At 37.2% G+C, this 25,235-nt stretch overlaps 1 protein-coding gene across 2 annotated transcripts in view; it reads left to right on the top strand.

Annotated features, from left to right (window-relative positions):
• The window catches only part of LOC109091108 (opioid-binding protein/cell adhesion molecule-like), a 161,716-nt gene that overhangs the window by 101,150 nt on the left and 35,331 nt on the right, over positions 1-25,235 (top strand). For both annotated transcript variants that reach the window (XM_042765240.1, XM_042765239.1), the window contains one exon: positions 17,709-17,941. In XM_042765240.1, coding sequence (XP_042621174.1) covers positions 17,709-17,941 — 233 coding nt within the window. The remainder of the gene's footprint in view (positions 1-17,708; positions 17,942-25,235) is intronic.

The raw sequence follows: 25,235 nt of genomic DNA, 5'->3' as shown, positions 1-25,235 counted from the left end.
TCCTGGGGTAGGTCACCTAGAACCTCCGCGTTCTGTCCAGGGACCAGACATGGAGTTTCCAAAGGTCTGGACGCGGGTGCCAAAGGGTGCCCCGTCTCTGAGTCAGTAGATCCTTCCTCAAAGGAATTGGCCAAAGAGGGGCTGTTGCGAGGAGCACTAGTTCGGGTAGCCAGGGCCAAGTGGGCCAATACGGCGCCACTGGCAAGACTTGCTCCTCGTCCTCCCGGACTTTGCAAAGTGTCTGTGCGAGAAGGCTCACTGGGGGAAACGCATATTTGGGAAGGCCCCGCCGCCAGCTGTGTGCCAGTGCATCCGTGCCGAGAGTTCCCTCGGTCAGGGAGTAGAACAACTGGCAGAGCTCTCTTCCCACGTGGGTCTGTCGTACTCATTAGCCAATCAGATGCGAGCTTACCATTCAACCAATCATATCATAAGCCACTGAGAGTGCATTCAAGGAGCACGATTCTGCACACCTTTTGCGCAATATGGATTAATTAGAACGGAAATTAAGCCTTTACATCAGTAATCCCATAGACAGTAAAAGAAATGGACACAGCGACCCAATTGGAACTCAATTGAGACAAGTGAAGCCCATTTTTAGCGATTTTTATCACTTCGGTTTCTGACGCGCAGACTCAAACAAAGGAAGCTTCTGCCATTATTATACTGTGACTTCGTCTGAACGTGCAAAACTACTCTCTTTGAATGCACTCTCAGTGGCTTATGATATGATTGGTTGAATGGTAAACTCGCATCTGATTGGCTAAAGAGTACGACAGACCCACGTGGGAAGAGAGCTCTGCCAGGAAAGTCTCAAAAACACACACACACAAATCCAAGTGGATTCGTAGTAAATGACCGACTTGTACATTCAGACACTCGTACATTTTTAAACATTCAAAGGTTTTTGTGCACAGTTGTATATCTACGAATTGTGTTTTGCATTTGTGAAATGTATTTTATGAAATATATAATTTTATTTTGCGCATGTGAATTGCTTTTTGTGAATATATATTTTTTTTTCACGCACATTCATTTTTTTTGTGTGTACGTGAATTAGGGTTTCATGCATGTGAAATTGTCTACGCATGTGTGAATCGTGTTTTTTGCGTGAATTATATTTGAGACTAATCTGCTTCCATAGGCGAATAGCTGTTGAAATGGTCTATAAAGCATAACGGTCAACTTAGATCACATGTGACTTAATAACCAATCACATTACAGCCTTAATGTCATTGAATTTCAGTCAGAATTGTGTGACACTCAATCGCCGTTTACAGATCTCATAGGAATGAATGAGAAATGTCGTAAGCTGTATCCCACCTGTCGCAAAAAGTCAGTGACTTCTCTTATAAAATGGCATTTTTTTTTCTGAAATTTTGCAAAAAGTCAGTGTTTTATATTATGTATTTTTTTTTTTAAAATAGGTTGAAGATTAGCTGATAGGCTGTCGATTCATTAAATGATAAGCCGTTTCCTCTAAAAAGCTGTTTATTCAGCGTAGTGAAGCCTATCCTCCATTGACATCCATAAAAAAAAAAAAACGGCCTCTGGTCTCCTCTGGCAAACTGGGAGCGTTAGCATTAGCCGTTACACTTTTTTGGCTAAAGATTGCAGGCTTGCCTTCAAGGGGCTTTGTCAATATACAGACGTGTTTTATTTTTTATTTTTCAAAATCTTCAAGTGCATAATTATATGTCATGCTATACGTTCAAACAGACAACGATGGATAAAAAATGTGCCTTCTTGCTTAAAGCTATGCTCATTTGTTTGCTGTCAAACGGTTGACCACTGCCATGTGTGTATCTTGTCGCAAAAGGTGGCGAAAAGTACCACATGACAAATGAATACATTTTCATAATTCCCAATTTATGTATATAATGCCAAAAGATTTTAATTTAAATAATATAAATAATTAATATTACTAATGCATTCCCTTACTGTATCCTTGAACTTTCCAGAAGTGTACCGGTTTCAAATGACTTCCTGGGTAGTTTGCTTTATAGTTTCATTATTAATCACCCAGACACTGATACTTTGACTCAGTACAGGCAACATGTCAGAAGTGCCGGTACGCACAAAAAAGTGCCAGTGTAACCTATCTCTCCCGGGTCCTCGCTTGCCACACATCATTCTTGCTCTGAGTGGGTCTCTGGCGTGAGAGGCGGACACACTAACAAGGAGGCTAAACGACTGCAGCCACTAGCGTCAGTTGCTGTTGCATCTTTTGAGATCAGGGGAGTGAGGTTTACCTGCACAGCACCTACTTGCTGGCCTCCGTTACACTTACCCCCTAAACCTCACTCCCATTCGGGTCACGGCACCAATTTAACCCCTCTCTCCTGGGTCCTCGTCTGCCACACCTTGTTCTTGCTCCGAGTGGGTCTCGAACCCAGGTCTCCATCGTGGAAGGCAGACGCACTAACAAGGAGGCTAAATGACTGCAGCCACAAGCGTCAGTCGCTAGTGCGTCTTTTAAGATCAGGGGAATGAGGTTTACATGCTCAACACCTACCCGCTGGCCTCCGTTACACCAGTATGCTAAAGAATAAAATACTGAAGTGTGTTCCTGCCCAATTCAAGCACTGTACATTTCTATACTGCCCTTCCATAATGCGACTAAAATTAGAATATTCCACATGTCTTAATTCGATTTGTGTTTACTTCAAGTAGCCATTGACTTTAGCCGGATTAAGGTAATCAAAAATCTCTGTTTACATGGTAGACTCTTAATCAGAGTATTTTCTTAATCTTGTTAATATCTGATTATTGTTGTCCATGTAAATGTACTCAATATTTACTTTGAGATGATAGCCAAAATATGGCAGGGTGAAGTGGCTGTCTCTAATTTAAATCCCACTCACACTAATGACATTTTGGAGTTAAATAGAGTGACCTCGGGGCTTTCTCTATAGACGTGCAAATAGAGATTAATCAATAATATGCATTTGTTTTGTAGAAAATTAAAGGTTTGTACTGGAGCAAAGGAAAAAGATATAAATTGCACACCCCTTTTTGGGTGACCTTTTAATTCAGATTTCATGGCGTCTGTAATTTCAATATGAAGCAGAACGAGAACAAAAGAAACTCAAAATGCAATTTAAATGGAATAGAAATTGTTTCCTCACAAGACTGGATCTTCCAATATTGCATGCACAGAGCATAACGTATCACTGACTGGTAGCGCAAACCTCTGCTCATGCCCTCGTTTCCTTAGAGGTGCAAATACAATCTTTTTGCTTTCAGTGCTGTCTGCAGTGTATGTGTGTGTGTCTGTGTGTGTCTGTGTGCGCGCGCGTGTGCGTGAGAACTGAAGTGCCAGGGCTTCCAAAAAGAACATGAATGGGCTTTTAGGTGTTTTATAAAAGATTGCGGTGCGGTTTTAGATTAGTGTGCATCAGGATTTCCTTTGAAGACAATGGTGTGGTAATTAGGTAGAGTTCTGCAGTAAAAGTGGACTTGACTGTATCAGGGTCTCCAAAGACCATCATCGACAAAAGCCCAAAGTAATGCAAAGTCAAGCACTGGAGGCTATTAGGCATTCTTGTGCTATCAAAAACATAAGGAGACTTCCATAAAGTAGGATACTATCTGCTGACACTCATGATCTATGTCCTTTCATGCAGATTTATGCCCTGACTGTTATGTAATGCATATTTCAAGCATAGTTTCAGCCTCAAACGGCATGTCCACGTTTTAACAACAGTATTTTTTTGCTGGCTGTCTTATGTGTTTTGCACACAAAACTGGCAGAGTACATCAGTTCTGCTCTGATTGGCTTCACTGATAATCAATTTTAAAGTTTAGTAATCTTACCAGTCAATCAGACAGTCACTTCTTGTCTGAGTGGGTGGATTTTGGCCATTATCTGCATCAAGGACTCGAAAGTCTTACATTAACTTGTTACCACATAGCATGCTTTTTATTCGTATTGTCTTTCTGTGGATTAATTGCAGGCTCACTTCTCACAGAGAAACCCGAGGTTAAGTGCTCAGCTCAAGGGCACAATGGTGATAGAGCAGGACTTTGATATTAGTAAGTCCCCAGTTCCTGTCCCACTCCTGCTCGGGGCTGAACCTTTGTGTCTGCGCTACAGAATCTTAACTATTAGGCTACTGCAACCCATGTATTTGCTTGACAGAGAGTTTGACATCTTGAGAGCTAAATCATCTTGAGGTGAAACCTCACAGGCGGCTTGAAGGGGCTATTGTTTTTCCCTGGGAATAAAATGTGCTGTAATTAAACTGAAATGGGTTCAGCCTTCCCTTTTTTTGACTGCCATGATTTTCAATCTGGTTCATGGGCTGGATAGATTTTAATGCATAGGCAACTGTCACAAAAGTCTTGTGGTTTTGGAGGAAATGGATCGTCACAATCAAAGAAATGTAATTTTTTTCTAAGCGTGGAAAAGAACATTTCTATTATTATTATGTTTATTTTTTTCCCAAATAGAGCATCCATCTCCAAAAATGAGTCTGAATGCTTACTAACACTACAGGTTTACAGCAGGACTTCTCTTGTTACTTAGTAACGTGTGTATTGGCTTATTTTTAGGCTTGGTAAATTGTTTTAAGTTAATTATTAAGTGTACACGTATTTACGCAGATAATATTTCTCTAATGATGTGCCATACAGTCTATACTGTACTGTATTTGTGCTTGTACGGGTACGTGCCATTTGAAGAAATGCAAACATTTTGTGGAAAATGTAAAAAATGAAGATTATGTATTATGTACACTATTCAGAAGTTCGGGTCAGTAAGTTATTATTTTTTTTATATCAAGGATGCATTAAATTGATCAAAAGTTGACAGTAAAGATATCAGTTACAAAACATTTTTATTTCAAATAATGCTGTTCTTTTGAACTTTATATTCATGAAAGAATCCTGGAAAAATTTCCACACAAATATTAAGCAACTGTTTTTAACATTGATAATTATAAGATATCTTTTCTTGAGCACAAATTCATATTAGAATGATTTCTGAAAGATCAAGCCTTGGTGAGCTAAACACATATTTCAGAATCATGAAAAAATCTTACACTCTAAAAAAAGATGGTTCTTTAAAGGTTCTTTACATGTAGAACCAGTTCTGTTTAGAACCATAGCATCCTGAAGAACCCTTTTAATGCTGAAATGGTTCTTTCTGTCAGAGTTTATGGTTCTTTATTCCCGCCCTTTTGTTTTTCAAATATGTAACTGTCAAAGCACTTCATTACTTTGTTTCTGGAGTTCAGTGATCCAACTACAGACTGTCAACACACTCTCAACAGGTCAACCATCTTTTTTTTTTTCTAATTACTGGGAAATAATTGTTATTATTCTTAAATTTACAAAAAAGTTGGCTCATTAGGCCTACTGATTTTCTGAGTTCAGTAGGCCTAATGAGCCATCTGAGTTCAGCTATCCAACTACACAGACTGTCAACACACTCTCAGCAGGTAAATTATTTCTTTCTTAAAATGTCTATAACTTTTAACTTTCAAATTGTAACTGGTGTCTTACAAATCATGTGTGACCAGCCCTGTTCAGTTAAGGATAGTGACAAAAATATTAAATTTATGGTCCTTTTTTAATTTTGTTTTTACAAAAACAAATGGAAGGAGACTCATTGTAACTCTGAAGTATTTCAGATGCTGTCCTACAACCTCATCATCTGCAGAGAGAATTGCCACTCAATCACACCAAAATACACATAATGGACTTACAGGCATCATAAAGGATTAGGAAAATACACTGGAACTTGGTCTTCATTTTACTATTTCCAGTTTCTATTTTGTTTTACTTCTTTAAGTATTTATTTATGTTCAATCTCAATTGTCATTTATTAATGTATTCTGCTGATAACTGTTGTTAGAGCAGTGTAATTTTTGGTACAAATTCACGTCATTAAAAAATAAAAGTACCAAACTGACACATTGTTTTTATGTAAAACCCTAATAGACACTGCAGGATATTGTAATACCAGGCAGATAGAGGAGTAAAAAAAAAAAATATTAATAAATAATATATAGAGATAATATTAATAATGATATAAATATGTTAATATACTAATATTAACGAAAATAAACTATCATTAAAAAGGTTATTTATAACACCATTAAGGTCCTAAATAGCATTTTCAAAGCATGGTTCTTTATGGAACCCTATAAAAATGGTTCTATTTAGCACTAAAAAGGGTTCTGCTATTGTTACAAACCGAAGAACCATTTTCTGGTACTGTTTAGAACCATTTTTCTTACGAGTGTACCGACCCTAAATCTAATAATGAATCTGACTGACATTCTGACATTCTGAATGTACTGTATTTTAATGGCATTTTTTTTTTTTTTTTGTATTTAGGCAGCTATTTGTATTGCTTTTAGGGCAGGGGTGTCAAACTCAATTCCTGGAGGGCCGGAGCCCTGCATAATTTAGATTCAACCCTAATTAAACACACCTGATCCAACTAATCAAGTCTTTCAGGCTTATTTGAAAGCTACATGGTATGTGTGTTGAAGCAGGGTTGGAACAAAACTCTGCAGGGCTCCAGCCCTCCAGGAATTGAGTTTGACTGTTTGAATCTGTTTTAAAATGTTCTTGAAATTCCACACAAATGTTTTTAGACATTTTTGCACAATTAGGTCATGAATAAATACCGTATCCTGACCCTGTGTTTTGGAGGTGAAACTGAATGAAACACAGAGGTTCAGAATGGTGGTATTGCAGTCGACAGTGAATCATCACCTATTTCACTCGACTCGATTCTGTCTTTCACTTCCTTTATTTTTAACGTCAAGGCTTTTGACTTGGCTTTAATGCTTTACTAAAGAACGTAAACACTTCTATTTGTAAGCCTTCTCAGAACGGGTTTGCCTGAAGAGGGAGAAATTGATTTTCGTGGAAAGAGAGGAGAGAAGGATTGAGTTTGTTCTCTCTGATCAGGAGTCAGTGCTTCCTCTAAATGGAGAAGCTGCATTCCTGGGGTCTTACAAAACATTTCATATTGTTTTGTTGAGTTGTTGGTGATTTGCTACATACTACCCCTGGTGGAGGTCCAGACAGCACACTAACTGGTTGCCATTTATCATTTCATCTGGCACATTTAGTGTGTGTGTGTTTACAGACTCCCTGTTCCCACGCTGAGCATGGGCAGATTATTTCTAGAAAAATGGATGTCATTGTAGATAGTGGAAATTTAGTCTTTAAGGTGAATTATGTTTATTTATTTATTTTGTTGAAAATGTAAAATTCAAGATGGCATGTTGATTATGTACGACATTCAGATTCAAATCCATCTATCCATCTATCCTCAGTTTCTCTAGCAATGAAATGAAATGAACCTTTAAAAAAGACCTGTACAAAACAATAAGTCTTCACAGTTAAACAATATTTAAAAAGATCTATCAAACTTATTTTTTTATTAAAATTTATTAATTATTAATTAAAATGTATTAATTAATTATTATTTATTTATTTTTTTTTTTTTTTTTTTTGTAATTTATTACAAAATAAATAATATTATATTGCTGTTGATGAATTCATCACAAGGCATTGGCTTATCCAAACCCTTTAATCTGTATCAGCGGAACTTCATGCACATATTCTCTGCTAGTTTTCATGCAAAAAAATAAAAAATTCTACTTTGCAAAGTCTGGTAATTATTGCAAAGTAGAAGTGTTTCATTGCACAAATTGTCTTTGTCGCAGTGGCTGATTGGTGAATCATGGTTAAAAATGACAGAGCAGGAAAATGAAGATTAATCAGGCCTCCCGACGGCCCACATCCTGCGCTGCTAGACACGCCACGCTGCTCTCAACCAATCAGAACAACAATGACTTGGAAATTTTCTGGACCACCTGTACAGATTCTATTAGTAGCACATGCTTTGGCTTTTGATTGGCCTAATAACCTCCCACGATTCCTCATGTGTTTCATGAATTGAGAGCTAATGATTATGTTGTAGAGGGGATATCGCTCTGAGGTTTTGCATTTAGATAAAAGATGGGCTGTCTTTGTAAACATAATTTTTTTCATTACCCAGCTTGGTCTAGATTTAAGCGGATAGAATCATTCTCTGTACTCCTCTGTAAAAGGAAAAGCTTGCATGTTGGTTTTTTTTCTGGAGTAATATTGACTTACTGAACATTTCTCTCAGGATTTCACTAGGGCTTGTAAAAATTTTTTAATTTCTGTCACTCCTACTTTCTCACATCAAAGTGAGTTGAATTCACTTGTGCACCTATTGCAAATGTTAGTTGTGCAAATAATAAGAGTCTTTTTTTTTCTTAGTATTAGAATAATTTCCCTCCTATGAACTCCCAAACCACACACAGCTCATGGCTTTTTTTCTCTTTTCATTCGTTCTCTACCTCCATGTTCTTTCCTTTCACTTTATCTTTTTTAAAAAAAGGAAAAAAAAATATTAAGCCCAGAGTGTTGCTTCACCCACAGTATTATCAGATATCAGAATCGTATCATTGCAGCTAGATAAAACAGAATTGAATCAGGCTGATGATAGGCAGTAGGTGTATCTTGGCTTCATCAGTTATCTACATTCTCACTCTCACGCTGTGGGGACTTGTTTCTATTCATTGGCGTTGCCCGCAGTCATTCTGCCCCAGTCATGCGTATCTGGAAGACATTTTCAGCTGTCAATTGGAGACAGAGAAATGCACAGTGAGAAATGGCTGGGGAAAGGATGCAAATTTCTGAAGTACACAATGATGAAATCTATCTATCTATCTATCTATCTATCTATCTATCTATCTATCTATCTATCTATCTATCTATCTATCTATCTATCTATCTATCTATCTATCTATCTATCTACCTATCTATCTGTCTGTCTGTCTGTCTGTCTGTCTGTCTGTCTGTCTTTTCTCATATGCTAAAATAAAATGAACCTTTAAATAGAGATCTTTACAGAATAGTATGTCTTCACAATTAAACACTGTTTAAAAAAAAAAAAAAAAAAAAAAAATTCTCAATCTTTCTTTAGTTACATTCGTACCATAAAAGTGAGCAGCCTTGGGAATTTGTATAGCATTGTTGTGAGTTTATGTATTTTCTCATGAGTCTCATGCATTTTCCAGAGTGTAAAGTACACCAATGTAGGAGAAGAAATAAAAGTTCAGCCCTGTTTCATGTGCACTGTACCACAAGATAGTAACAAACATAAAAAATGAAATTCTGAGCTAGAATAGACCAAGAATTTTATTAAAATCATTTATAAGGTCTTAAAGTATATGACCATTTTGTGTGGTTTGGTTTGAATATTGTAGAACATCACGAAGGCTAAAAATGAGCATGCACCAATTAAACCTCTCTTCCGACTATTACCATGGGAACCATAAATAGGTGTCTACAGACAAGGGTCCAGATAAAGAGAGGATCATCCTGGATATTTGTCTCTGGGGACATTCTGTGGATTGTCATTCCTTGCAGTTTTCTTTTACTGCATGCTTCAGAGTTGTGTAGGGAGTGCTGGCTAAACCCCCTTCCAAGGTTCCAAGACCAGAATCCTTTGTTTTGAGTCCAGCTGCCTGATGTTTCCGGAGGGGGAATTTCTTCTTTTCATCTTTAAATGAGACCTTGCCAACTCTTTTCTGGTGGTGGTGACCTGCAGCACCTCATGCTGATATTTTTAATGCCTAAAAGGTTTGCAACTGTGTGAAAGTGCTGTCAGCCATTTCTAAAAAGTTAAAAAAGAAAAAATATATATATAGTTTCAAGGTGAATTTTCTTAGAAAATTATTTTTGCTTTTCCACACATACTCTACCTTGCATGGTGAGAGAACAAAATAGCCTTTTAAGCTTTATTTCTATATTTAATTTTTACTGTAATAATTAAATTTTTGCTTTAAACTTTTTTTTTTTTCTTGAACTGTCTCAAAATACAGTTCAGTTTCATCCTTTCGTAAGCCACATCCTGTCTGGTATGTGGCTTTTTAAAGAGATGTTGTTCATTCAGTGCATTATCATTGACTTGACCTTGCTTCAAGGCATATTCAACATCTCCTAGTTTTTCTCTCCTTCATGTCTTTCTACAATTTTATCCTTTTAGGGTGCATTTGCTCTCTGTTCTGTTTTAATGTGGCATTCAGTGCACAATACAGAGACGGTGAATACTTCTGCTTAGCAGTATGTCCTTCAAGGCTTATCAAGAACATTTGTAGCAAAATGACTGCCTGTCTCATATATAAGCCTACAGGTGTCTTTACCGGATGTGATGTGGCTTGAGGTTGTGTGTGTGTGTGTGTGTGTGTTTGAAAATAAAAGCTGATTAAATTAGAATGCTAGAGACAAGAAACAGTCAGAATTTCTTTCAATATAAAAATACCCAATTTACTGAAAAATAAAATAAAATATTACCTATATAACAAGAAAAATAATTTTAGAGAACAGTGCTAACAATGTCAAGGTCATGGGTTTAATTTAAGTAATAAATTGAGTGAAAAAAAGTGCATAGTTGTTCTATTTTAAATATGTATACACATTATTAACAATGTGTTTTTCCAGTTTGAAGTATTATTTCAATCCCAATGTGATGCTTGCTTTTCGGTGAAGCTTCAGGTCTTTGATGTGGAGATACCGCTGTGTGGGACAAAGCAAACGGTAGCGTTAATCTCTCGTGTTCTTAAGTGATGGGCCAAAAATGGCAGTTTCTCTTCATACTTCTGTAGGTCATTTATCCACATGACTAGTTAGCTATGGAGATGGGCTGAGGCCTTCAGATGGATCCTCTGAGGACAGACACAAATAGAATGTTAGTGCATCCACCTTGAAAGCAGTGACAAAAGTGGCAATCACAAGTGGCGCCCTGTTCAATTGTACTGTTATTTCAATTCAAACGAGGGCCACGGCTCACTAAAAAGACTTGAATGGAGTGCAGAAAAGCAAATGCTTTTGCTTTTGCATCTGGATAAATTTTGAAAACATCTGCAGGAAATACATAAATCCCTGGCTAGAAACTACATTAAGAATTTTGTCAATAAAAATATGAAATTTTGTTTTGCATTCTAGTTCTACTCCAAATCATTTGAAATATATATATATTTTTTTCTTCTATTTTGCTTGCAATAGAATGGCTAAAATATTTAACTTGGTTAGTTAGTCTGCAAGGCCTTTGACAAAAAAAATGATAAGATTTTTAAACATTTTAATGATTTAATGATTGGAAAGCTATATTTTGTGCTGCTTTATTATTTTTGTGGAAACTTTGATAATTTTTTTTAGGATTCTTTGATAAATAAAGATCAAAAGAACAGCATTTAGTCGAAACATATATTTTTGTAGCAACATAAAATGCTTTTCTGTAATTTTTTATCAATTATATCTGAAAAAATCTGTCAAAACCTTTATCTTTTTTCTAAACGTAATCAGGAAGTTTCAACTTAGCATCCAAAAAATTTTGACAAATTACATAAAAATCCATAAAAATTTGACAAAAAAAAAAAATCATTATGTTTCACCATTGAACATTCTTGGATAGTTCAATGCAAAGCAGAAAAAAAAAAGGTTTTTGTGAAGGTTTATGCTATTTCACACTACATTTTAATGTATGGTTTTCTGTGTGACAATATTTGTTACTTTTTCTATATATCCCACATTCCACTAATCCGAGTATGTTACTTTCGACACTGCTGTCTGTGTCTGGTTGGGGAAATCATTCCTGTTTCCCCTCTATCTGAAAGCCCAAACAGAGTGGCCACCATTCATTGCACCTGCTGTAATGGCCTTCATCAGTCTCCCATCACATAAAGCCTGCCTGTCATTAATCTCACCCTGAGACCACATGGCTATCTGCCGAAAATGATCTGCAAGCACCGAATCCCCACAGCAGAGAGTTTCACTGACCTACTCATATCTGTAAAAGGCACAGCAGCGATATGAAAAATATGTGTCATTTTATGAAATGGCCTCTCGTTGTCATCACCCAAACATTAAAAATTGTTGCGCCCTATATGTTTGTCACAGATTTAACCTTTATTGACATTATCTGTTTTTATTGATGTTTAGAAAGATATTTAAGAGTGTTAAATCCTTAACAATAGATCTAGAATTTGTCAGAATATACTTAATCCTTATAAAAATAAAAATAAATGTTTTTCTTATTTTAGGTGTTGGTCTTGCTGATTTCCCAAGTTGTTGCTCAGGTTGTTTAGCTGGTCATCTAACTGGTATTCCAACTAAGGAAACCTACTAAGACCACATTTTTTCCTTATTTTTTACACTTTATTGTATTTATGCTGGGTGATGTCCAATATTAACCATATGGATATTAGAATGACACTGAGCAGATTTACAATGTATGTGAATCTGGTTTTTAATCAGTCAGGTGGTTTTAAACAGAAATAAATGTAAAAAAAAAAAAAAAATGTAAATGTGTGCTCAATAATTTTTTCATTAAAACAAATAATTTGTACCTTTGAAAAATGTGTAAAATCGTGTACCCTCACATGCAATAGTTGTTTAGTTTTACATAGAGTGGATCATATGTTTATTTATTTGTGTGTGTGTGTGTGTGTGTGTGTGTGTGTGTGTGTGTGTGTGTGTGTGTGTGTGTGTGTGTTTATATATACACACATTATATATTACTATATACCACTGTTTTCAAAATATATATAATTTAAAATATATATTTTGGTATACCAAAGTACAGGTGCTGGTCATATAATTAGAATATCATCAAAAAGTTGATTTATTTCACTAATTCCATTCAAAAAGTGAAACTTGTATATTCTATTCATTCATTACACACAGACTGATATATTTCAAATGTTTATTTCTTTTAATTTAGATGATTATAACTAACAACTAAGGAAAATCCCAAATTCAGTATCTCAGAAAATTAGAATATTGTGAAAAGGTTCAATATTGAAGACACCTGGTGCCACACTCTAATCTGCTAATTAACTCAAAACACCTGCAAAGGCCTTTTAATGGTCTCTCAGTATAGTTCTGTAGGCTACACAATCATGGGGAAGACTGCTGACTTGACAGTTGTCCAAAAGACGACCATTGACACCTTGCACAAGGAGGGCAAGACACAAAAGGTCATTGCAAAAGAGGATGGCTGTTCACTGAGCTCTGGGTCCAAGCACATTAATAGAGAGGCGAAGGGAAGGAAAAGATGTGGTAGAAAAAAGTGTACAAGCAATAGGGATAACCGCACCCTGGAGAGGATTGTGAAACAAAACCCATTCAAACATGTGGGGGAGATTCAAAAAGAGTGGACTGCAGCTGGAGTCAGTGCTTCAAGAACCACTATGCACAGACGTATGCAAGACATGGGTTTCAGCTGTCGTATTCCTTGTGTCAAGCCATTCTTGAACAACAGACAGCGTCAGAAGCGTCTCACTTCAAAAAGGACTGGACTGCTGCTGAGTGGTCCAAAGTTATGTTCTCTGATGAAAGTAAATTTTGCATTTCCTTTGGAAACCAGGGTCCCAGAGTATGGAGGAAGAGAGGAGAGGCACACAATCCATGTTGCTTGAGGTCCAGTGTAAAGTTTCCACAGTCAGTGATGGTTTGGGGTGCCATAACTTTGCTGCTGACTAACTTTATGGGGATGCAGATTTCATTTTCCAACAGGACTTGGGACCCGCACAGTGCCAAAGCTACCAGTACCTGGTTTAAGGACCATTAATTGGCCAGCAAACTCAACTGACCTTAACCCCATAGAAAATCTATGGGGTATTGTGAAGAGGAAGATGCGATATGCCAGACCCAAGAATGCAGAAGAGCTGAAGGCCACTATCAGAGCAACCTGGGCTCTCATTAACACCTGAGCAGTGCCACAGACTGATCGACTCCATGCAACACCGCATTGCTGCAGTAATTCAGGCAAAAGGAGCCCCAACTAAGTATTGAGTGCTGTACATGCTCATACTTTTCATGTTCATACTTTTCAGTTGGACAAGATTTCTAAAAATCCTTTCTTTGTATTGGTCTTAAGTTATATTGTAATTTTCTTAGTTCTACCAGAAAGACTCAGGGAGGTAGAGATAAGACTGAAGTATTTATTTACAACAACACAAAAAAAATAATTATTTTGGCATAGGCCCCATCCGTAGCGTGGATCTGAAGTTTGTAGATACCAGCTAATCCTGCCGAAGACGAAGGCAGGGCGGAGCCTACCCCCCGCATGGACAGGGCCAACCTGGTGGTGGTGGGGAGGAGGATGGAGGGAAATGACAGCGGCGGTATCTGCAAACACAAAATATGATGTGAGTAGTGGGCTTTTATATCCATCGTGTTGAAAGTCGATTGGCTAGACCTTAATTGTAATGTGTCGTGACATTTAGTCTTCCTAGTAGAACTTACGCTTACGCTTCCATATATTTTTTTTTGGATTTTCCTTAGTTGTCAGTTATAATCATCAAAATAAAAAGAAATAAACATTTGAAATAAATCAGCCTGTGTGTAATGAATGAATATAATATACAAGTTTCACTTTTTGAATGGAATTAGTGAAATAAATCAACTTTTTGATGATATTCTAATTATATGACCAGCACCTGTATATTACCTAGCAACGTTGGACTAATCTGTTAGATCAATCAGATTCAATGATTTTTTATTTAGTGCTGGGCAACAATTAATCGTGATTAATCGCATCCAAAATAAAAGTTTTTGTTTACATAATAGATGTGTACTGTGTATACTTATTATGTATATATAAATACACACACATACAGTATACTGTATATTTAGAAAATATTTACATGTATTTACATGTATATATTTATATTCACATAATTTATATTATATATAAATATATTTAATATATAAACAATATATTTTTCTTAAATATATATATGCACGTGTGTGTATTTATATATACATAATAAATATACACAGTACACACACATATACTATGTAAACAAAAACTTTTATTTTGGATGAGATAAATCGTGATTAACCATTGCCCAGGACTATTTTTATTACATCATGTGACACATGATGTGTGAAGTATGCAAGTTTATTTTTAAGATTACATTCCTACATTACATTAAGTAAAAAGTGTTATTCAAACAAAATAGCTCTCTCTCTCTCTCTCTCTCTCTCTCTCTCTCTCTCTCTCTAAATAAGGTTGTTATATTAAATAAGGAAAATATTGATAAGCCATCTATGTATTTTAGAACATGTTTGAGTTGAGAAGATATTTCTTCATATAAACAATCTGGCGCCAAGGTGGCGGGCAGTCCATTAGGCTGAAGTGCAAGGAACTGGTGTGACAGAGTCATTAGTTGACTGAATGAGGCCTGATCTCAGCCTGTCAATGCTGGATAATGGAAGCTCTGCCTTATAAGAAACACCTCTTACTTTTTTAACACAGGGTGGAAAAATCTATATGCTTTTGCCTCAGCTTAAGTGGCAGTAATTTCAAGCACAGTGAGGGCGGTCTTTTTAGCATATTGAATTTATAATGGCTCCATTGGTTGATATGCATATGTAAATGTGTGTGCCATCTATTTGATATGGATCATTATAAATGTATGCATGCTGTTTAATGAGAAGCATGTACTGTGTGATGACATTGCTGTTTGTCCTGGTATTGCATAAACATAAATATTTGTCTGTTTTAAGACTCAAATCAAGTCTTGGACCTGTTTTGTAGCAGTTTAATTGTTTTAGAAATGTGTAATCACCTTTTTTAACACTTAACTCAAGAGACAGTTTGTAAAGTCAAACGTTTTTGCTTTATTATGTAAGACTTTGCACCAGTTCCCACAGCCACTATGCAAACTCATTATCTTGCATATGGCTAATCTAATCTGTCACAGGCAGACGCAGAAATTCAGAACACACAATCATCTGTCCCACAGCAACCCTGGAGCAGATGAGGTGTTAAGCATCCTGCTTAGAACGGCCAGAGAAGGTGCCCACGGTGGGATTGGAACCATGACCTTCCTATTCTAAGTGCAAGCCTTTCACCAATAAGCCCCTTAAAATATAACTTTTGAACAGAAAATTAACTTTTGGTGTAACCTCCATGTTTCCCCCCATCATGCTAATGTCATTATTTTTGTGTTTAAGGCTCAGTTTGTTGCTCTCAGCCAGAATAAGGATACGAATCCACACACTTATCAACTAGACACATATTGAAGCATGATGAACAGTGCAGTTCAGAAGATGGAGGGTGCTGCTGCTGCATACAGAATTAATGTGCGTAATAACATCTGGGGGAGCTTCTTCTGATAGTTATGAGATTTTTTTGGTGTGGAGGGGAAAGCGAGCATTAAGTTAAGGGAAATTAGGCCCCACAGCACCAAGACGTAAAATGTGTTAAGGTGTTAAGGTGTTAAGGCCAGCACAGTGTGGCTATGGGGTTAATTTTAAACTGAAACTTAAAAAAATCCATTCTATTATTCGAATGTGCACAGTGATTCCCAAGCAAAAACTGCAGAGCATGCATGATTATAAACCGGAGCTTAATCTTGTGGTTTTCTATGGTTCAAATCCTCTGCAAGCTCTCTTGCGCTCCAGCACTCTGTATAGATTAACAGAGTCTGAATGAGCTTTTCCCTTTGAAGAATATCCTGAGAAAGCATTCACTTCACACTTGCAATTGTTGCCCTCCAGATTTGCCAAAAGACTGCTCTCTTGTTGACTAATTTTCAGAGCCGGGAAATGGTCTGATAATCCATTTACAGATTTTGACCTTGAGAGTGAAGCCCTCTTAAAGACTAATATGAATTACTGCAGTGTTTTGGCATGCTGACGTGAATGGGTTGGCAATGGCATTTTGAAAATCCTCACTGCACCTTGTAAAGTGTCATTGATGAAAACCATGTCAACACAACACATTCTGTGCCATTGTATTATGAAATAACTATTGAAAAGTAACGCAAATGCCAGAAAATTACAAATAAACACCATAAAAACAGTATTTTTATTATTATTATTAATTTTGTGAAAGTACACTGCTGTGCATGGGATTGCGGCCTCAGATTTTTAATATGGAGCTCTGACTTTCAATTAGTCTTAACCTTTAGAGCCATCACTCAAAAGTTTAGAAAAGGGTAAAAAAGTATCTTGAATGCCTCTAGGTCTTTTTTTTTTTTTTTTTTTGCAGTTTTAAGAAATGTCCTTTCCTGTGAAGGAGACAAATGTAGTGTCATATCCAGATTCTTCTGAACTGAAAGGTGGCTATCACCCAGAATTGCCCTAATTTTTCCCTTACGGCTATTTGAAATGGATGAGATGAAAAGCTATTTTAATTTTCCAACTGGTAGTCGAGATCTGTAATAGAAAAGGAGAGAAAAAGAACAGCTATCTGTTTATATTACCTGTTGCTTTGTCACATGTTTTTTTCTTTTTCTTTTTGTGCATTCCTAGCAAGCTGAAGTGATATTATAGGCATTGTTATATTTCTTGAGTAAAGTCTGCTGAATTGAAGGTTTGGCTTGAGTTTTGGACTCCAATACTGTGTCTAGTATATAAATCATTGTTTTCTTGGCTTTTTCTTCAAATTGAAGTCAGCTTGACCTTTTCCTACTATATATATATATATAAACGACTTGAACGTATTGGCTGATAATTGGACATGCTATCCCATTATGACTTCCTCATTTAAATTATAACATTTTGCCTTTCATTTAAGTTCCTCATAATGTATCCAACTAATTTCAATCAGAGTTTGAACCTGTGGATACTATTTTTACTTTAACATATGGCAAACAATCATATCTTTATCCTCATCTATTTGTGTCTTTCAACAGGTGCAATGTGGACAACAAAGTATCAAGGGTGGCATGGCTCAACCGGACCACTATCCTCTTCACGGGGAATGAAAAATGGTCGTTGGACCCCCGGGTGGTCCTACTAAACACAGCAGTCACTGAATACAGTATAAAGATCATAAATGTAAACTTATATGACGAGGGGCCGTATGTATGTTCCATCCTCACAAACAAGAAACCAGAATCGACAAAAGTGCATCTCATCGTACAAGGTAAATCTTGAGAGGATTTTCATATCTCTTAAAGTGAAATCTTTACATCATTTATGTGTGGAAGAAGAAAGCTTGTCAAAAACTAGCTTCACATTGGTTTGGGATTTTGTTGACATTTCAGTTGGGTAAATAATGGTTGACAAACAACTTTGATTCTCCTTTTCTAGGCTGATGTAATTAAATGAAACTCAGCAGATGTGACTCCCGGTGATGAAATTGGGATTTAATCTGGGTGTAATTTCAAAATCGTTGATGGATATTGATTTAAGACATGCAGCCCAGAGAGCAACGGAAAAATAGAGCAGAGGCTTTGTTTTCTCCTCACTAAATCAAGTGTCGATACCCAGACCTTTGTCATGATTTACAGTGCAGTCGATCGCCTTCATATTTGTGGTCCAAAAAACAATTAATGTTGCTTGTAGCCAAAACCATCTCGGCTTGGGATACACAAATCAGATATGTGCCAAAAACCAGTAGTGCCATTTTTATCACGTTTCTCAGACCATCTGCAGAGTCAGAAAAAAGTGTCAGATTTCCCATGTTTCAGCAGGAAAAAGTGTTTTGGTTAATAAAACGGTGCCTTATCAAATGCTCATTAACCTTTAGTACTTTGTCCTGACACTAATTACTGCAGGCTTAAATAACTGAACAAATAGACCAAGGTAAGGTGCTTATTTTTTTCTGATTAGACACACAAAGCGCAAATTGGAGTTCGGCTCGCCTGTTCAGTTCCCACTTAACCTGCAATTCAATTAATTATAAAGTCTTCATCCCAGTTTTAATAAATCAATCATTCGCCTTCCTAGTTTTATTGTGCAGTTCAACACTCCTCATCTGTATGGCACAACATAAGCATGCCGGAGCAGGTGTTGTGGCACTCAAAAGTGCACTTAAGATATTGAATTGTTTGCAGCATGCTCCTTTTCCCTTACACCCCATAGTTGCATGCTGAGTGGTGTACAATTTCAGCCCAGTGTTCTTGAGAATGGATCTGAGAGCTTTCTGAACAGATGGGGCCTTGGTGTGCCTTTACTGTAATGCTTTGTCTCAGCTTTGTTAAATCTTGCCACGCTCAGCTAAAGTCTGCCTACACAAACTGTAGCGCCCTGTCTATTTCTGTCATAAAGTGTGGCTCTATTCCTCTTAAATTCTGAGCCTCTGAATTGGCTCTGCTAAAAAATCAAAGAGCGCCTACAGTAGCGTTCTCACATATCTTGCTTGACATCTGCGTGCTTGTTTTTAAGTGTCTTAACATATTTCACACTTGCTATGGTTCCGGTTTTAGGTCACTCATTAGTATTTCATAAACGGGACAGTGTGCCATTAGATTTAGCATATTCCGTCCTGTAGCGTATCAGCACTACATCTGTTTATGTGGTTGATGACTGCAGCTGGAGGTTTGTGTCTCTGTAAATGGCCTCATCGTCTTCCGCGGTATTGATTGGATGCATCGATCAGATGCAATGCGAGAGAGGACATGCGACACGTTAGAGTCCAGCACAATTTGAAACCTGAGGTTTTCCTCTGAGCTCCTTCTCTGAGGTACACAAAGCATTTTTCTTATAAAAACCACTACATGCAGAAGACAAATGAAGGTCATTATAGTCTAAGGAGGAAAACATGTTTTCATTTTATGTACTTGCATTTAGAGGGACCTTGCTGCTGAAAAAAAAAAAGCTTAGGCTTCCACTTCATGTTCGTTAGTGCTGGTGCAAAAAAAAAAAAAAAAAAAAAAGCAAATCTTGCTAGTTAAAGGAATAGTTTGCCCAAAGATTGAAAATTTGCTGAAAATGTACTCACCCTCGGGCCATCCAGATGAGTTTGTTTCATCATTGGAACAGATTTGCGAAATTTAGCATTACATCACTTGCCCGTTAATGGATCCTCTGCAGTGAATGGGTGCCATCAGAAGTTCAGAGAGTTCATACTGATGAAAACATCAAAATAACCCACAAGTAATCCATATAACGCTAGTCCAAAATCTAAGGGAAAAAAAAGCTGTGTCAAAAAAGCTGCATCATTGGGTCCTCAATGCAAAATATTGCTTTCTCCAGTGAAAATGTTGTCTCCTATGAATCAGGAGAGAAAAAATGCACACATTAAGCACCGTTCACAAGCAAAAACAGTCCCAAATTTTTTTAAACTAATATGTCAGTTGGGGGATGGACTTTTTCACTGGATGAAGCGTTATTATGGATTGTGGACTGGTATTTTGGCTGGAAATGATGGTGAATTTGTTTCTTACACTGGAGTCGCATGGATAACTTGTGGTTTATTGTGGTGTTTTATCAGATATTTTGACTCTCATTCTGATGGCCATGGGCGAGGCTAGCCCAAAAAGGGGCTCAGCACCCCTAAAACTTTGAGCAAGAAATGTTACTAAGAGTAAATGTTGAGTAAGAAATTTTGTTCGTCTTTGACAAGGTTAAATAATGTCCAAAACATACTCCGTAGTTTGTGGTTTAAAATGTATGTGTTAAGGATGAAAATCATTCCTGCTTAGCAAATGGTGTCATCCTCTTCTCTTCTTCTACTTCTTGTACCTGCATCGTGCTCAGCCCGCCCGTCATCCACCGCGAAACACACGCAGAGTGAGAATCCGTTATGTAGTGTTGTGATGCAACTTTTTTGTGTTCAAAACTTAAAAAATGTTTATGTTATGTTTATAATGAGCGAGTACATCATGTTACTTATCAAATCTTCCAAGCCGTGTTTTTGTCTTATCCTGAATCACCATGGTACACCTATAATAAGTGTTTATTTTCGGACTATTTTAGTCCGGCGGGTTGCCGCCGCTGCGGAGTAGCACAGTACCTGGGTGACTCGTCCATAAACATAAACGGAGAGAAGTAGCGCCTGTTACAATGTTCTTCCGCAAGACGCATGCAGTTCTGTTTATTAACCGCTAGAGTGTGAAACAAAAACAGCAGCGCGACAAATAAACTGCATACCTACGTTAATTTGAGACTCATTTTAACAATCGGGAGTCATGTAAACATGACGTCACGTGCGTCTTTTCTGGTCAGTCTTCATGGAAACATGGCGTTTGGACCAGAGTGAAAACAAACCACATATCACTGTATACCACCAGTACAGCGCCGGCGCTGTGGTGGGGCATTCGAGGGCCGTGCCCCCCCTAGCGGTCATTGATGCCCCTCCTACAGGCCATGGCGTGGCCCAAAAAAAAATATCCCTTTTAGTTATTTTTTTAATATTAAATGTTCAAACTGTAACTTAAATTAAATAAAATAAAAATAATGGGGAAAATGCATAATTTTGGTTGTTCATGGCACGTTACTAGGCTTCGTCATGGTGAATGCTTATTGGTCGCTGAGTAAACTTGTTACATTTGATTTGCAGCACGCGCGCAAAATCCATTTCAAGTTGAAGAACAGTTTGTCCGTCTATATCAGGGATAGGCAACTCCGGTCCTGGAGGGCCACTATCCTGCAGAGTTTAGCTTCAGCCCTCATAAAAACTCACCTGCTTGTATCTATCTAGTAATCCCGAAAACACTGATTGCCTTGTTCAGGTGTGTTTAATTAGGGTTGGAGCTAAACTCTGCAGGACAGTGACCCTCCAGGACCGAAGTTGCCTATCCCTGGTCTATATTAGACAGTTGTTAGCAGCTAATTTTAAAAATTTCTATAAAAAAAAAAATAAAAAAAATGGATTTACGAAAATGGTTTAGACCTCCGCAGCCTCGTCAATTAGCAGACTTAGATACTCCGGCCACGACCACCAGTACCACGGTGGTCTATGAGAGCCGAGCTGGCCCTTCTTCTGCGAATGCTAGCTCCGGACAACCGCCAAAAGAATTAATACGCAGACATTTGTGTGATGATGTCCAACTCGTTTTCTGAAGAAAAAACCTTAAGTTTTCAGAAACATCTATACGAAAAAACTTTGTCTGATGGGGACATTTTTTTTTTTGCCGGTTTTTCAAAGCTTCAAACTGATTCAGTGTTTTATTTTTGTCGTCGTAATTTGTTAATTATTTATGTATAAAAAATATATTGCTATTTATTGTAGGCCTATTTTATGTTTTTTATTTAGCCTATATTATATTTATATTATTATTTTCTGTCCTGTTCTGTTGTTTAGGCTATCTGTTCTGGGCCGGGTTTCCCGATAACGATGTAGCCTAGCCTATCTTAGCTCTTAAAAGCGCTCTCTACGTGCAAGGTTATAAACATTAGCCGCAATTCCTCGCGCGTTTCCCAAAAATGTAGGCTACTGAACTCGAAACGCGAGAATAGGCTACTACGTGCTCCTTGAGTCGCTGTCCATTCGCAAAGTGCTGAACTAGGCTATACTAACCTTATATGGAATCGTATTCTGAACGTTTTAACTAACAATCGTCATCTGTTGTGTATTAGGAATCAAGACAGGTAAAAAAAAATTATATATATATATATATATATATATATATATATATATATATATATATATATATATATATATATATATATAATGACATTCTTGTAATAATAAAAAACTCCATAGTCACGGGAAGAAGGAGGCGGGAACCGGCGAACATTCAAATAAAACTTTAATAACCAAATAAAGATAAAACAGCGCGACAGCCCCTCACGGTCGACTGCCGCGCACAAACAAAAACCAAACACAAAATAAAGCCCAGGCCTGGTCCTCTCTCGTCCTTCACTGTCGTCACTCCTCTTTTGTATCCTTCTGATCTCCTCCGTGGGACTCGAGACCAGTGAGTGGAGCAGGTGTCGCTCATTTTCCAATCACTCCACCGGCCTCGCTCCGTTCCCACGGCTCTCGGCCCCGCCCCACTCGTCACAATTCTATATAGATAGATCATTGGAGCTAACATTCTAGGGTAGAATGTCGTTCTATATAGATCATTGGAGCTAACTGACTTTGCCGTATCCGGTCGGCAAAACAGCAAATTTCAGCGATGTCTTCTGTTCCTCTTTTAGATAAAAACCCAAGTCTAAATCGTTCATTGTCATTCTATATAGATCTTTCAGATTTAGGTCTGGATTTCCATGCTACTATGATGTTGCCAATGCGTCAAAAAATATTTATCAAACGTCAGTGCCCCCCCGCCGATGATCCAATGCCCCTCCAGTAGATCTGCTCTGACGCCGACTCTGCACCAGTATGTGTGAAATCACTAACTGTGGCTTTTTAAATGAATTGTTATTCATTCCTAGATTTATATCTGTTATTTTTCAGTTAGATTAACATGAAGGGGATAACGTTTTTAACCCTTAGTACAGGAGTCACAAGTGTTTTGTTTTAGACATAGGCCTATAGTAAATGTAATGGTTCAATTAAAGGACTGTTAAAAGTAAAGCTGTTAATTAACAAACTATTAATAAACTTACCATATGTTGTAGGCATAAAAGTTATAAATTAGGAGATTAGCTATCATTTTGACAAATGGCTTGAAACAATACATTGTGTATTTTAGTTAAAACATACTCGCTCTTGTGCTGTAGCACACCTTTTGTCCTGTATTTTATAGTGACAGTTGGCAACCTTATATATATGCCTCAGGAGACTTCAATATGGCATTAATGGCAAAAAAGTGCTAGCTCCCCATAAATCAGAAGTAAAAAGGTTGGCAAAAAAATGCATCTCAAAATTCATCAGACTGATGCTTTAAAATATGTAATTTTCAAAATTTTCTTACAGGGGAGCATGCCCCCGGACCCCCTAGAGGGGTAATATCCTTCTCACCTTTTTCACCCCTGACACGTTTTCATGCCTGAAAGGTCTCCAAAAAAAGAAAAAAAAAATCTGGATTTTGGAGTTAGTTGAACCAATGTTAAAATGATAAAGTCATTTTACAATAGACATATTTTTTGTTTTTGTCGAAAAAAGTGTGGGTGGTGGCAGCAGAGCTCATTGGGTGCTCAGCACCCCTAAAGCTCTGACCCTAGAATCGCCTCTGCTGATGGCACCCATTCCCTGCAGAGGATCCATTGGTGAGCAAGTGATGTAATACAAAATTTCTCCAAATCTATTCTGATGAAGTAACAAACTCATCTACTACTTGGATGGCCCGAGGGTGAATACATTTTCAGCAAATTTAAATTTTTTGGGTGAACTGTTCCTTTTAAGCCTTGTGGGATCTAACTCAGGTGTCGCCAACTGGTGAACTCCGGTCCGTGTCCACCCAGACTTCGAAGCATTTTGACATAATGAAATAAATAAATGCCAAACACCATTTTCTAATAAAATCGAATTTATATCAAGCACATCAAGGTCAGCTCAGTAGAGGCGTTTTGGGTCCTGTGGCTCCACGGATTGCTACTACAGTTAATGGGTCCGTAAAAAGTCTTAAATTTAGTTCTATCAAATTTTAGAACTAGAAAGTTTTAATTATGATTTCAGGAGGTCTACAATTTGGGGACGTTAAGACAAGAATTGGGTAATGGCTTAATGTGATCATTAAACTTAAAAAAAACTATGAATTCATTAAAAATTATGAGCGCTGCATGTTTCAAAGTCAGCTGTTGCACTCCTTTGTGTACTGTGGTTACCGGGGAACCGCTATATTTCTGCCATTTTGTTCAGACCAATGTGAAAATCAACCCATGTTTTTACGCAGCAAACACACAGAGTTATAAATGTGAACTGGTGGATTGACAAGAAGATCATGCACTATAGAAATTTTAACAATTAAGCTTAAATATACTGCAGATACCCTGGTGTGGCAAAAACCATCAGTTCATGTTTTTAGGTATATTATTGTCCAGACCTCGGCTGTTGAGGAGGGTTCATTACTGGACTTCAAGCTATTTTAGTTGAAGACCCCTGATCTACTGTATCTTGTTTGTAGATGTTGACTAGAGTAATTTTAAAGCACATTTCTACCACATCTGAAGAGAAAAAATTGGTTTATTGATATCCATCAGCATTGTTTTTGGGGAAAAGCAATTGTATATGACTAATAGGGCTGCCCCCTAATAGTTGACTAATCATCAGTTGACCAGAAGAGGCTTGGTCGACCAAATTTTTATGTCGCTTAGTCACAAAGAAAAAAAAAAAATCCACATTGGCGAAGTCACGTCAGACCTTAACGGTTAGTCTATGGTAATACAGTATATTGGGCAGGACATCCAAATGCTCGCCTATCATTCATCCACAACAAATATGGCTTATCATCTGAAATATGTAAGTATTAGCAACTTTACATGACCACTCAATCTAATGTTAACCTAGAGAAATGTCACTTACTCTTAAAATACTCCCACATTTTGCCCATACAGATAAGAGTAATACATCTTTCAAATCTGTAATGACTCTATGTTTATTT

This window comes from Cyprinus carpio, chromosome A10 (genome assembly GCF_018340385.1).
Source record: "Cyprinus carpio isolate SPL01 chromosome A10, ASM1834038v1, whole genome shotgun sequence".
NCBI lineage: Eukaryota > Metazoa > Chordata > Actinopteri > Cypriniformes > Cyprinidae > Cyprinus > Cyprinus carpio.
Note: the sequence above shows the minus strand (reverse complement) of the source record. Positions and strands in the feature narration are given on the sequence as shown.